The 14,307-nt window shown below is 54.3% G+C and overlaps 1 protein-coding gene across 3 annotated transcripts in view; it reads right to left on the bottom strand.

The window, feature by feature from the left end:
* Nucleotides 1–351: 351 nt before the first annotated feature.
* VRK3 (vaccinia related kinase 3) overlaps nt 352–14,307 on the bottom strand; it is a 38,514-nt gene continuing 24,558 nt past the window's right edge. For 2 of the 3 annotated variants that reach the window (XM_014448765.2, XM_014448768.2), the window contains 5 exons: nt 13,871–14,003; nt 12,575–12,695; nt 5,220–5,278; nt 2,670–2,818; nt 352–680 (listed from right to left, as the gene is read on the bottom strand). In XM_014448765.2, coding sequence (XP_014304251.1) covers nt 2,670–2,818; nt 5,220–5,278; nt 12,575–12,695; nt 13,871–14,003 — 462 coding nt within the window. In that variant the 3' untranslated portion in view covers nt 352–680. The remainder of the gene's footprint in view (nt 681–2,669; nt 2,819–5,219; nt 5,279–12,574; nt 12,696–13,870; nt 14,004–14,307) is intronic. The other variant, XM_023747583.1, reaches the window with a different exon arrangement.

The raw sequence follows: 14,307 nt of genomic DNA, 5'->3' as shown, positions 1-14,307 counted from the left end.
TTCTTGTAATGGGCCCAGACACAGGGATTAAAAGCGGAAATCCTGGCTTTATCAGGAATGACACCCTAACCAAATGAACTTTCTGGCCAAGGCCATAAAGTGGAATTTTCAGCCTTAAAATGGTTTACTGGGAAGGGGGCTCCAATTGTAAGTTGAAGAAGGAATCTGTTCATGGATGGAGGGATGGAAAGGAAAGGAAAGAAATGGGGGGAGGGGGTGGCTCCCATGAAGTTTTGGACAAGATGAAATGAACGGGTTAGATGACGGATGGGTTGACGGGGTGGGCTGAAATGGGGAGAAAAAGGGAGCTAACCTTTCCCAAAAGGAACATCTTTTGCAGACACTCAACTCTCCAAGCTCCAATGAAATCATTTATTACAAAGCACAGTGGTTGCAATGGCAGGAAGGGTCCCACTGAGGGCCTGGCTCAACCCCGTCCTGAGTGAAGGGTCTTCTCCGTTCCAGCGGCTGCCGGAGATGACATGAAGGGACATCAAAGGAGGGCGCTCACATTACCTGGAGCCTAACTGCCCATCGGGCCTGACAGCAGCGTCGCCTACAGAAGCAGCAGGAATGCACCTCCGAGGGATCCTTCTAAAAGCTAATCTACAGCAGACCTGGGTTTCACATTTCTTCTTCCCATTTTTTTTCGATTCCAAACTGGGAGTTGAAAGAAAGTGCTGGAAGACAGTGGAAATGGCTGTGAGTGTCTCCTGCATTCAGGGCGCTCCCTGGGCCTGGGCCTGGGGCAGGGGGGGGGGGGAACACCACGGATAGGGGAAGGAGCACCTCTGTGGGGCTTACAGCTTAGAGGAGGGGGTGGGGACGCTACAAATTACACACACTTCCCTCCAGGGGGGGGCAGGGGCTGCCAGAAAACAGGCGATGTGATCAGAGAGGAGGTGGGGAGGCACCTCACGAAGGGGCAAACGGGGGCTCCAGGATCTGAGAAAAACTGAAGAGGAGAAGCATTCCAGTCCGTGGCAAGGCGGGTGCAAAGGCCCTGGGGCGGGATCAAGCTCGGCCTCGTCTGGAATGAGGGGAGGACGGTGTGGCTGGCACAGATGGCCCGGAGGAGGGGGTGTTGGCACGCAGGCCAAGGCAAGGAGTTGCCATAGCAGAGAAGCTGTTATACTCCTGGTTATAGTGCATTACGGCGCCAGGTGGGGAGAGGCGTCACTCCCAGGTCACTGGGCTCCCTAAAGAGCATCCGCACTAAGTTTCTAACAAGGGACAAAACCGCCCGCTGTTGAGTAAGAGGCGCCAGACAGTCGGTGCATCTGAAACTGTTGATCCTGAAAGGGCTGTAGGTTTTAAGTTTTAAAAATTCCCTCGTAATGGGCGAAAAGAGGCATGTACGACAGGCCAGCACCGACGGGAAGACTGGAGTCGCCCACTCGACAAACACGCGTGGAGACTCCGTGTGCCAGGCCAGCGACGTGCAGGAAAGACAGAGATGCCAGAGAAAGACATGGCCCCGCCCGCACGGAGCTCACCGCCCGTGGGTGACTGTGACCAGTGACTGCACAGTTCACCACCTCTGCGGGGGGGGGGGGGGGGGGGCCCCTGGGAGAGGGCGATGCAAAAACCTGGAGGAAATGGACTAAAAGGGACTTAACAACTGCCTGTTGGGAGGCCTGAAGGAGGAAGGAGCTGGGGAAAAACCAAAGCAGCTGGGGCAGAAGAGCCATTTGCCAAGCTGGGGAGACTGGGACGGGGAAGCTGGTGGGAAGCCACGCCTTCACTTTTGGAGAGCGTCTGTGGTTAAGGCCCAGAGCTTGTAACCCTGCGGGAAAAACCAACGCACAGCCTGCATTCTCGGAGCGCTGTGACCAGGCCCCCGCGGAGAGCTATAGGCCGTGGGATCTGGTGCGTGTGTTGTGAGGCCGGGATGTGAGTGACGGGGCAGGCGTGAAGCAGCAGTGGAACCAGAGTGCCAGCAGGACCAGGGCTGCGGCGGAAGGAGCCAGGCCGCCCGGGAGGACGCACTTGGCCTGGCTCCCTGAGCCCCGGCACAGCTGCCGTGAGGGCGGGGACGTGTGGTGGGGCGGCCTGTGCGCTGCCGGATGCTGAGCGGCTCACCAGCCTCCACCCACCAGATGCCAGGAGCACCCTCTCCCCAGTGCTGACAACCAAGAATGTCTGCAGAGCCTGGGCAGCGTGGCTCGGTGGTTGAGCGCTGACCTATGAACCAGGAGGTCACTGGATCGATTCCCGATCAGGACACATGCCCGGGTTGCGGGCTCCATCCACAGTAGGGGGTGTGCAGGAGGCAGCCGATCAGTGATTCTCTCTCATCATTGATGTTTCTATCTCTCCCTCTCCCTTTTTCTGTAAAATCTATAAAAACATTTTAAAAAGTTTAAAAAAAATGTCTGTAGACAGTGACAAACGGCCCCATTTGTTCTGGCCTCCGTTGGGGAGCCCGAGGGGAGGCAGTCAGCCCTGAGGAGAGAGGACCCGGGAGGCCCCTCCACAGAACGTCCACGCGGCCTTGCCAGGCTGTCCAGCGAGTCTGGTTTAGCTTTGGAAAGTTCAACAACCTTGTGGGAAATGCAGCATCTAACTGGGAAGTTGGCCGTGGATTAAACACCAAATGCCACCTGGGACTCAGGGCTGGGTGGGGGGCGGGGGGTGGAGGCTCACAGGCTCTGCCCACCGGAACCCACCTAGGGCGCCATCCGGAGGTTGATGGGGTCATAGGCCGACACCAGCAGATCCTGCAGCAGGGCGCGCAGGCCGCTCCTCAGCAAGTCGTAGGGGGGCTTCTCCTCGTACCTGAGGGCCGTCACCACCTTCAGGTACTCCTGCAGCGTCTCTGTGGGCAAGACACCACCAGGGAGGGGCTGAGAGGGGCCGACCCGGAGCGGGAGCTGCGCCCAGAAGTCCGCCACGTGCCCCTCGGCTCAGGGCTGCCTCTGTGCCTGGCCCTGCCACAGGCACGTGGACACCCCCCACTCCCATTTTTGGAAAACGTCAGACGTGTGCAACAGACAAACAGTATCGTGAACACCGGGATCCCATCACCCGGTCACAACGCTGTCAACTCACAGCCAACCTGCTTCATCCGAGCCCGAGCCCTACCCCTTCCCGCTGGGTCGTTTTCACGCAGATCTCAGCTACTCAGGTCATTTTCCTGCAAACATTTCGTGTGTCTCTAGCGGCAAACGTCTACTGTAAAGCCCAGAGCAGACGCTGTTGGCCTTGCGTACCCCCGGGTCTGTGTCTGCAAGGACTCAGCTCAGCTGCTCTCGCACAACAGCGGCCACAGGCGACCGGTCAACGAATGGCCGTGGCCGTGCCCAGACCTTTAGGGCTGCCGCAGCCTGAACTTCAGGGAAGGTTCACAGTCCTCTTCTGATCCCCCGCCCCCCAACCATTTCAAAATGTAAAACAATTCCTAGTTCACTGGCTTTGCAGACACAGGCCCCAGGGACATGGTTTAAATGATAAAGGCTTTTCCCCCTAAATAAGCACAAAACCATTGTCGCTCTTTTAAAAAGTGCCAATTATGACACCAAAACAACAGTCACAATAGTCCCCACTCGGGAACATCTACTGCAGCCTGCGGTCTGGGAGGAAAAGCTCATGGAGTTAGGGCTGCAGCAGACGCCGAGGCAGCTCTGAGTCCAGGCCTGTGTTGCATTCTCTGGGCAACCCCGGAGGTGGGGCTGCTCCTGGCCCCTTTCTACACTAGCTGCGGCTCAGAGAGGCACCCGCACCCACGGAAGCTCCGGGCTGGTTCCAGCAGGCCGGCCTGCCTGCCTGCCTGACTGTGGAGCTAGAGCTGGGGGCTCCTTTAAGGAGCGAGAACAAAGGCTGGAGGGGAGAGGGACATGAGCGGCAGAGCCATGATTTGAACCCAGGGGTGTCAGGCAATTAAACAGTGAGCCCTGCCCTAGCGGGTCTGGCTCAGTGGATAGAGCACTGGCCCAAGGACTGAAGGGTCTTGGTTCAATTCTGGTCAAGGGCATGTACCTTGGTGGCAGGCTTGATCACCGGCCCTGGTTGGGGCGTGCAAAAGGCAACCGATAGATGTGTCGCTCTCACATCGACATTTCCCTTCTCTCTCTGTCTCTCCCCCTCCCTCCCACTTTCTCTAAAAATCAATGGAGAAATATCCTCGGGTGAAGATTAACAACAACAACAACAAAGGGAGCTCTGCCCTGGCCAGGCCGAGTGTGACTGCAAAACACCAAGGCTGTGGGTTCGATCTATGGTCAGGGCACATGCAAGAATGCACAAATACATGGGACCATAAATCCCTGTCTCTCTCTCTCTCTCAAATCAATAAAAAAAGTGAGCCCTTATAGACCTGGAGGATCTGTGTCTGTCTCATTCTGTCTCCTGTTTAGGGAGCTTTTAGAGGTTCTACAGAAATACTACTGGAAAAACAACCACCCCAAACACAACAAAACAGCCTAAATCACCAGTGGTAGGGATTGGCTTTAAAGGATGGTTTATTCCCGGCTGGTGGCTCAATGGTTAGAGGGTCGGCTGCACACCGCAGGGTTGTGGGTTCAATTCGTGGTCAAGGGCACATACCTTGGGCTGCAGGTTCCATCCCTGGCCTCAGTCAAGAGGCAACCATTGGATGTGTCTCTCTCACATCCATGTTTCTCTCTCTCTCTCCCCCTTCCTCTCTCTAAAAGCAATAAAAACATATTTTTTAAAAAAATGCTGACTTGCCCTAGCCAAAGTGGATAGAGCATTGATCTGAGGACTAAAGGGTCCTGGGTTCGATTCCGGTCAAGGGCACATACCCAGATTGCAGGCTCGATCTCCAGTAGGGGGCGTGCATGAGGCAGCTGATCAGTGATTCTCTCTCATTACTGATGTTTCTATCTCTCTTTCCTTCTCCCTTCCTCTCTGAAATCAATAAAAATATATTTTAAAAAACTCTACAAGCACCGACACAGAAAATCTCCAAAGTAGACTTCTTACATGAAAAAAAAAAAAATCAAGCTGGACACCATTATACAGAATATGATTTCATTAAAAAAAATCATGTACATATGGCTGTGTGTGTGTTGCTATTATTATTCAGACACACTTCCGAATTTTGGGGAAAGATTTTTGCTTTTCTACAACGAGCGTACAACACACGCAATTTGAAAGACTCAAAGACAGCAAAGGGGTGTTAAAGGGAGGCGACCCCACTTGGATCCCAGCCCTGGGTCCTGCCACAGCCCCCGCCCGCCCTCCCCTTGGGGACGTACCTGAGGGCTGTATCCAGTGACTGCACTGTCCCACGAGGGCCTCTGGGGTGTTAAGGAACCTGACGGGACAGAGGTAAAGCGAAGATCTTTTGGGGAAGGGAGAGCAAACCTTTGAGACAAAAGGTCCCATAGCCGTACAGCAGACGCCTGTCATCCGCGGCAGCTATGGCCCAGAGTCGCCGTGAACACTGAATGAGCACGTTCCGAATCTGCTTTGAGGGGAAACACAGCATTACGTTCCCAGGAGCCTCTGGTCACAACATCCTCATCAACCGACCGATGCGGCATCACCTTGTTTTACGGGTTTAAACCCCTCTCATTTAGTATCGCGTGGATTTGCTTACATCGCGCTCCCTGTGCCCGAAGGAAGCTCATCTAGCTCACACACGTGTTTCCTCTGTGACGCACATCCCAGCCTCCGTGCACTGAGGAGCATGAGACGGCACCTCAGCACTACACTTGGGGCCCCTCTGAACAGCGAAATCACCAACGGAAAGCACAAGAAGGTGGGAAATGTGGCGTTGAACAAGCCACATGCAGGGCGCTGGTGCACGGTGTGAGAGCTCAGCTGGGATCACGGCTGTCAGGAAGGCAACTAACTCCACAGTTTCTTCGCTCCGAGCCCTGGCCGGTGTGGCTCGGGTTGGGCATTGCCCCGTAAACCAAAGGTTGCTGGTTGACTCCTCTCCAGGGCACATACCCAGGTTGTGGATTTCATCCCTGGTTGGGGTGCCTGCAGGAGGCAACCAATTGGTTTCTCTCTCACATTGATTTTTCTCTCTCTCCCTATCCCTTCCTCTCTCTCTAAAAATCATTAAAAAAATATTAAAAAGCCCTGCCCGGCTTGGCTCAGTGGATAGAGCGTCAGCCTGCGGACTGAAGGGTCCCAGGTTCGATTCCGGTCAAGGGCACATGCCTGGGTTGCAGGCTTGATCCCCAGTGGGGGGCGTGCAGGAGGCAGCCAATCAATGATTCTCTCTCATCATTGATGTTTCTATCTCTCTCTCCTCCCTTCCTCTCTGAAATCAATAAAGAAATATATTTTTTAAAAATAAAAAAGGGGGGGCCCCACATGCTAACCTGATCTTCTCCGGGGAGGCCTGTGTGGAGGCCTGGCCTGGCCTTGCAAACTCAGACACCTAAAGTGACCACCCTGGATGTTCTGAAATTAAAATACACACACACACACACACACACACACACACACACACATTTCCCCTCCACACTGCGTGTTTCTGAGAACAACCACGAAAAGACTGCAAGGTTTGATTTTGGAGTTACAAATACATTTTAGTGAACGTGCAAATTCACAAATATGAAATCTGTGAATAATGAAGATTGACTATCTATACACACACAAATATTTGTACACATACACATGTATAAACAACACCCCCCCCCTCGGACCACTCGGGAAAAATGGAAATTCACCCACGTCCTGTGCTCCACGCTGAGCCCAGCGCACTGTACCTTCACTGGCCTGGACCACTGGCTGGCTCCCCAGTGTGCACCCGGCCACTGGGCACTGCCCTCCCTTCCCCCAAGGCCCTGAAGTCCCCAAGCCCCCCTCTGTGCATGGCCCTGGGCTCGGCTCAGGCCTCATCCTCTCCCTGGACCTCAGCCTCCTCCCCAGCCTCCTGTGCATGGCCCCAGAGTCTTTCTACACCCAGGGCTGCCCTGCCCCTCCCAGCTCACAGTCCTCCCGGGCTCCCCAGGAAAGCCCCTAGCACGCATGCCAGCTCCCCTGGCCTTGTCTCTCTGCCTGCCTCCCTCCATCTCATGCTCCAGCCATACCAAACTTTACATACATAGATTTATTGCTGACAGTATTACAGATGTCCCCCAAACAGCTAGTCCCCCAAAGGTCTCAAACATCCACCTGCATCTTCTGGTTTCTGCACAAAATGCTCCCTCTGCCCTGGACGGCCTTTCCCGGCCTTGACCCCACTCAGTGGGTGCTTCCCCTTTGGGACACAGCTCAAGGGCTGGTCTGAGGGCAGCTTAACCCCCCACCCCCCGCCCAGGCAGAGGAAGCCAATCCCTCCTGAATGTCAGGGCACCCTCTGCACAGGTCCACGGATGCCCTAGAGCAGCGGTTCTCAACCTGTGGGTCGCGACCCCTTTGGGGGTCGAACGACTGTTTCACAGGGGTCGCCTAAGACCATCAGAAAACATATATAATTACATATTGTTTTTGTGATTAATCACTATGCTTTAATTATGTTCAATTTGTAACAATGAAATTGGGGGTCATCACAACATGAGGAACTGCATTAGGAAGGTTGAGAACCACTGCCCTACAGCAACTGGCAGGGTACGTGTACAGGAAGGGCTGGGTCTGACCTGTTTCTCCCGCAGCCACAGGATGTGTGGTGAATGAAGGAAGGAGGCAGTGAGCGATGGCCCGAAAAGCACTCCTCCCCACAACAGGCTGTCACTGTCAGTGTCCGTGGGGCTTTCCTGCCCGGTTGGCAGCCTCAAGAGCAGGGACCAAACCTGAGTCCTATCTGTGCTTTCCCAGCTGGGGCTTCACGCACCAGAAAGCCTCGGGCATCACACTGTCCCTTCTAGTCATTCATTCTGTCATGAACTGGGAGGCACAACAAAATGAATCAATATTTGTTGAACGAATGGGAAAAGGCCACACACACCAGTAAGAAGTCCTGGAGAAGAGAGGGTTCCAGGAAACCTGCACGGGCCAACATCGCCCCTCGTGGTTCTTTCGGTGACCGCGGGGTCCAGGATGACAGCTATGTTACCACCCACATCTCTCCAGGGAGCATCTTTTCATGCCTGGCCCTCCCTTTGTGGCCGTGGTTGAGACCTGGGGCTCTAGAATGAACTGTTGTTCATATTGAGATCATCAATATTAAAATGATTACTAGGACCGCCCTGGCCAGGTGGCTCAGGTGGTTGGAGCATCATCCCATATACCAAAGAGTCTCAGGTTCGATTCCCGGTCAGGGCACATGCCTAGGTTGTGGGTTTGATCCTCAGTCAGGGTGTGTACAGAAGGCAACTATTGATGTTTCTCTCTCTCTCCCTTACCCTTTCTCTAAAATCAATAAAACGCCCCCACAACATATGTCCTTGGGTGGGAATAAATAAAAAATAAGATCTAATTATTACTGAGACCTATTTCATTTACTTTGCATCAACGTGGCGACTGCAGAGCCTCTCAGCGAGGCACTGAGGTCATCAATGATGTCTGGTGAAGGGGAAGGTGGGAGAGACGTGAAATGGGAGATATGACTGTTCTGAGGAGTCAGGGGAAGCAGAGGGAGAGAGGATTCAGCCCAGGGCAGCCTCAGCAGGTGGTTTCGCTGAAGACAGGAGGTCCGCCCGGCTGATTCCCAGCCCAGGGGTGGCACAGAGATGCCCTGGGAAAACAGGGTCTGAATGAATGGATGAATGAAGGCATGTATGTGCTACCCTGTTTGCCTGGAGATCCTGTTCCCCCTGCCTGCCTGGGAAACAACCCTGCTCTCTACAGACGGGGTCAGGCACCTTTTGGGTACAGGCTCCTCCCGGCCCAAGGCCAGGTCACGTGCCTCCCTCTGCTCCCACAATGCCCTGGGGGCTGCCGCCACATCACATGCAGAGTCTGCTTCCTGCCCGAGTGTCTCCTCCAGCACGGGAACCCCTGCAGGGCTGGTGCATGTCTGTCCGACCTGTGTGTCTACACAGAAGCCCAGGCCTGAGGATGAAAGCTCATGTATGCATTCCACAACTATTCCGTAAGCACTCACAACAGGCCAAGCACTGTGCTGTGAACAGCACGGCGGTGAAGACAGCGGATGTGGCCCCTGCCCTCACGGACATTTGACTCACAATGGCCCCGCGGAGGATCTGCTCCCCGCCCCCGTCATCTCCCCTCTTTGAAGGCAGAATCCCAAGGGTCAGCCGCCACAGGCAGAGACGCTTCCCCTGCCCACTGCAGCCAGGGCGGCCGAGCGTCACGTACCATTTCTGGTCCCGCCCTTTAAAGTAATGGGAGCCCTGGCCGCTGTGGCTCAGCGGATAGAGCGTGGGCCTGCGGACAGAGGGTCCCGGGATTGATGTCGGTCAAGGGCAATGCCCAGGTTGCGGGCTGGATCCCCAGTGTGGGACATGCATGGGCAGCCGATCAATGATTCTCTCTCATCATTGATGTTTCTCTCTCTCTCTCCCCTCTCCCTTCCTCTCCGAAATCAATAAAAAAATATATTTAAAAAATAAAAGTAATGGGAGACCGTGGCCACAGAGCCGGTGCCCAGAGGACGTGGGCTGAAGGGCCGAGGCACCCACTGCCTTATTCTCCACCTTAGGACTGTTAGCCAGAGGGAAGCCAACGTCCACCTCATTTCAGCCACAGTGTTCGGGGTCTCCTTGTCCCTGAGTAACACCACAGAGAGGTAAAGGGGCAGGTCGCGAACCTCAGTCTCACTGAGCGCTTAGCCCCGGGGCAGGACGCCCGCTGCCTGTTACTCACTCCGACTCGTTGTTTTCACCTGGCTTCACTTCCACAATGAGAAACTAGAAAAGGAGTGCGACAATGAATCCCCAGGGAGCAGGCAGTGGCCCAGGCTCCGCAGCGCTTCTGACGCAGAGTTGCGTGTGGAAGCCTGGGAGTGAAGGCCTCTCCTCCGCCGTCTCTCCCTCCTCCCTTCTGCAGAGACGTTAGGGCCTGTCAGCACCACAGTGAGAGCTCCTTGCCTCACCGCCCTTCTGGGAGGGATTGGCCCTGTCGCCTTTGCCATGAGACCCGCCCTGGCCGTCAAATCTAAAAGAGCGGCACATGCCCACACCCTGACGGTCCCACTGGGGGCCCCAGGCTCTGACCTGACCACCCCCCAGTCGGACCTGACATGCTCTGTGTTTCACTCTTTATCTCTTTACCTTCTTTCCCACTAACAGGTGTGAGTTCCCAGGGCCAGGGATGTGTGTCTTATCATTCCTGTGCCCTGAGGCCTAGACTGGAGCCTGGAGCATAGTAGGTGCTCAACACCTATTTGCGCAGGGGAGGAAGGCTGTGTGCAAACACCACCAGTCCACCCGAGATGAGCCCCCACACTCGGGAGACACTGGCTTTGAGGGAAAGGGTCTTCTCTGGGTGTGAGTCTAGCGCCTCTGCCTGGAAGCTGTGTGACCTGGCTGGTTACCTAAGCTCCCTGTGCCTCAGATTGTCGCTGCACTTACTTCAGAACTGTCCTGATGACGATGCAGAGACGCACCAGGCACAGTGCCTGGTGCAGACAAGGGCATGGTACACGTTAGCCTTGAACAGGCCTTTAGGAGCAGGCCAATGTGACAGGGGCACGTCCCTCCCTCTGGGTGTGTACAAGCAGGAGACATGAGGGGGGAAGGGAAGGGCTCCCTGGGGAGTGACGATGAAGCTGGAACCTGAAGGAGGATGAGATTCAGGGCTCGGGACCATTGATGCCAAACACACACCCAACAACACTGTGAATATATTTCAAGGACACAGATACATTTAAACAGACAAACGTAGAAGTACTCAGAGGTAGTGAACTAGCAATGTCGCTGAAAGTTACAACCTACAGCAGCGAGGGGAAGAAAGCAAGAAACAATGACATTTAGAGCAGAGTACTGCTTCTGCAAACGAAATACACTCATCAGACAGTGTTCAAGGACACAGACATGTCTATACAAACTTTCAGTAAATTCAATGCACATGTCATGATGGGATTAAAGTTGAAGGACACAGTGCTGAGCGAAAAAAGCCAGAAACAGACGAGATTTAGAGAATACCATTTATGCGAGTCAAACACATACAGTACCACGATCACCGTGCAAGTTTAAGGGCACAAATACATTTGAGCAGACGTATCAGCAGAACATGTGTTAAGCATGTTTGAGTGGGTGTCCACGGTTGAGAGGAGGAAGATGGGGGACATAAAACGGCAAAATAAAACGAGAGGGGCTCACGATGAACCAGTGGCACAGCACGCCGAGAACTGAGAAGCACCCGGACCCAATGCTGCTCACTGGGGAGTTTTCCCTCTTCCCACTCAGCACCCAGTCCTAGGGCTTCTGCTGACAATTCCCGAGATACCTGAGGTCTGAGTCTCCGTTTAGACTTCATTTCTGCACTTCAGACATCGATAGCCAACGTCTCCTGGATGACCCCTCCTGGGTGACTCCTGGGCAACTCAGCCCCCAAGTCTATACCAGATTTTGAGTCCCAGCCTCTGTACCTGCAGCACTTCCTGTGTCCAGCTGTCCACTGACTGTCCTTGGTGCTGAGGACCACAGCCCCCTTTGCTCACTTCCCTGAGCCCAGATGGCCTGTCCATGGTGCTGAACCCCACACACAGCACTTTCCTACTTTCCTTTGCAAACAGGTGCCTCTGTCTTTGGTACTGAACCTCATACCCCAGCACTTCCTTTTGCAGCCAACAGGGCACTGTCCTTGGTACTGAATGTCTAAAAAACCCCGGAATTAGCAGGATCTGGTGGTCTTGTGTGCAGAGTGGAGGAGGGAAAGTGTGAAGACAAACAATAGATCCAGAGACATTGAGGCATGAAACAGATTGATGTACTTCAAAGGGAGGGAGGGGGCGCAGAGAAATTAACCAAAGAAGTTATATGCATCCTATATAATAAAAGCCTAATATGCGAATTGTCCCCTCGACCAGGCGTTTGACTGGGAGTTTGACCAGGGGGTGGGGCCAGCTGGCCAACCGCTTGGCTGGCCCCATCCCCAATTGGCCGGACCCCCCATCGGGGCAGGCCGGCTGGACCCTACCCCTGCACGGATTCGTGAACTGGGCCTCTAGTATATGTATAACCCATGGACCGACAATAGTGTGGTAAAGACCTGGGGAGAGGGTGGGAGGGGGGTAGAAGAAGTCAGTGGGGGGGAAAGGGGTACATCTGTAATACTTTCAACAATAAAGATAAATTTTTTAAAATGAACATGGGTGGCTGGTGTTATCTGATGCTGAGGCAGGGCCCAGACCTAACTGCTCAGGTTGCCCACATGCCCGTGAAGGAATGAATGAGTCATGGTGTCCAGGGCACGGTGAGCATTTTCTACAGGCCAGGCTCTGCTGAGTGCTGTGTGCCTGACACCCCTGAATCCTTCCACAGCCCCCTTCAGTGGGTGCCAATAGGATCCCATCTCACTGAGGACACTGAGGCTTGCAGTGGTGTGGCCGGAGTCTGACCCAGGCAGCGTGGCTCCAGAGCCCACGCTCCGACTGCTGGAACAGACGGCAGAGCACGCCTGAGGACGGCAGAGGCCTTGGCTCTGCTGGACAGCGCCTCCCCTAATCTGTTCATTGGGTTCGGAGCTTCTGCCCCAGCTGCATGGGTGCTGGGCCCGTGCTGGGCTCTGCTGACCCCAGACTCACCTCTGTTTCAGCTTCATGACATCCTCGGTGTTGTGAAGGGATTTTGTCCACGGCAGGTTTCCGTAGAGCCACTTCAGCAAACAGTAGCCCAGGGCCTGGAGGTCGCTGCGGCGGGAGGGCCCTGGGGAGGGAAGAAAGAGGCAGCTCAGGCTGGATGCTCCACTCACTCCACATCCACCCCCTTCCTTTCTCCCTCTCACTGACTCAACCATGTACTCACACGCCCAACCACCCAAACATAGGGGCTCCGTCCACTCTTCGTTCTCCTACTCAAGCTCATGAGCCTCTGTTACTCTCATTCATGCCCTCACCATCCCTTCATCCCACACTCACTAGCTCACTCCCCATCTACTCTCTTTCGTTCATGCACCCATGCAGTCAATGAGCCCGCAGAGCCCCGAGCGCCAGGCCCCATCCAATTTCTCAAATTCAAGATGAGAGTTTGGTTGGGTCCCAGTCCTTCAGTCTAGTGGGGCGATGGTTATATTGTGGGATGACCTGAGCTACAGAAGACACAACAGGGCATGAGGGAGCCCAGGAGGGTGGACACTGAATACCGCCTCAGTAGGGGAGCTAGACCACTGGGTTTTATTTTTCTTACGCAGCCTAATGTCATGATTTAGACAATTCATGTAAGCACTCCACAAACACAGAGCTGACTGTGCCAGGCCTTCCTGGGTGAGCTCAGAGCCCCGTCTGGGGGAGGACGCAGGCTGGCCCACTGATGGCCATGGTATCACGGGATCCGGGAAAGAAGGGCTGAGATCTCCTCCCGGAATCTGCCCTTGGCTCTCTGCTCACTCTGTACACTTCCCGTGGATAACCTCATTCCTCTCCCAGGGCTTCCGCTGACAACTCCTGAGATCCTGTCGACATCTGAGTCTCTGTCCACAGTTCAGTTCTGCGTTTCAGACACAGAGAGCCAACTGCTTCCTCAGCAGCTCTCCTGGAGGACTCTGGGGCAACTCTCGTGCTCCAAGTCCATACCAGATCCTGAATGGGAACCTCTCAACCTGCCAGGCCTCCTCGTGCCCAGGAGCCCCCTGTCCTTGGTGCTGAACCACTACCCACAACTTCCTAATGCTTGGGGGACACCATTCTTTTTTTTTAAATCTTTATTGTTGAAAATATTACAGATGTCCCCTCCCACCCATTCTTAATTCTGAATCCCTGTCATGGCTCCCTTAGGTGACCCCAGTGTCTGGTCATCTGCTGTCTGTGGCTGTGAAAACCTAGAGCTGCTCTCGTACGAAAAGCATGTCTCCACAATCCTAAACCCTCTCCCTGGCCGCTTACCGCATCCCTTGTGCAGGTCCATGCTAATGAACTCCAGGTCCCCCTCATGTGGGCTCCTGCTGCCTTCCTTGTAGGCCACGTGCTCGCCGCCTGGGGAGTAGCGGAAGGCAAAGGCATAGCCTGCCAGGGTCACCTGTGTGGGCGTGGGGAGAAGCCATACAGTTTGGAGGTTGGGAGCTCGGACTCTGGAATTAGACATTTCAATCGTGGGTGTAATCTGAAACAACCACATGCCCGACAAAGGAGTGTGAAGTGAAAAGAACCCAAACCAACTATCCCTGTTGCAACATAGCCCCCTAAACCTACTGCCCAGAAGTAACCACTACTAACAGTTTTTTATTGTTTCAAATCATTTTTTGGTTTGCTTTTTGTTAATATTTTTTTCCATTGATTTTTAGAGAGAGAATGGAAGGGAAGGGCGGGGAGAAAGAGAGAAA

Source organism: Myotis lucifugus, unplaced genomic scaffold (genome assembly GCF_000147115.1).
Source record: "Myotis lucifugus unplaced genomic scaffold, Myoluc2.0 scaffold_916, whole genome shotgun sequence".
NCBI classification, from domain to species: Eukaryota; Metazoa; Chordata; class Mammalia; order Chiroptera; family Vespertilionidae; genus Myotis; species Myotis lucifugus.
Note: the sequence above shows the minus strand (reverse complement) of the source record. Positions and strands in the feature narration are given on the sequence as shown.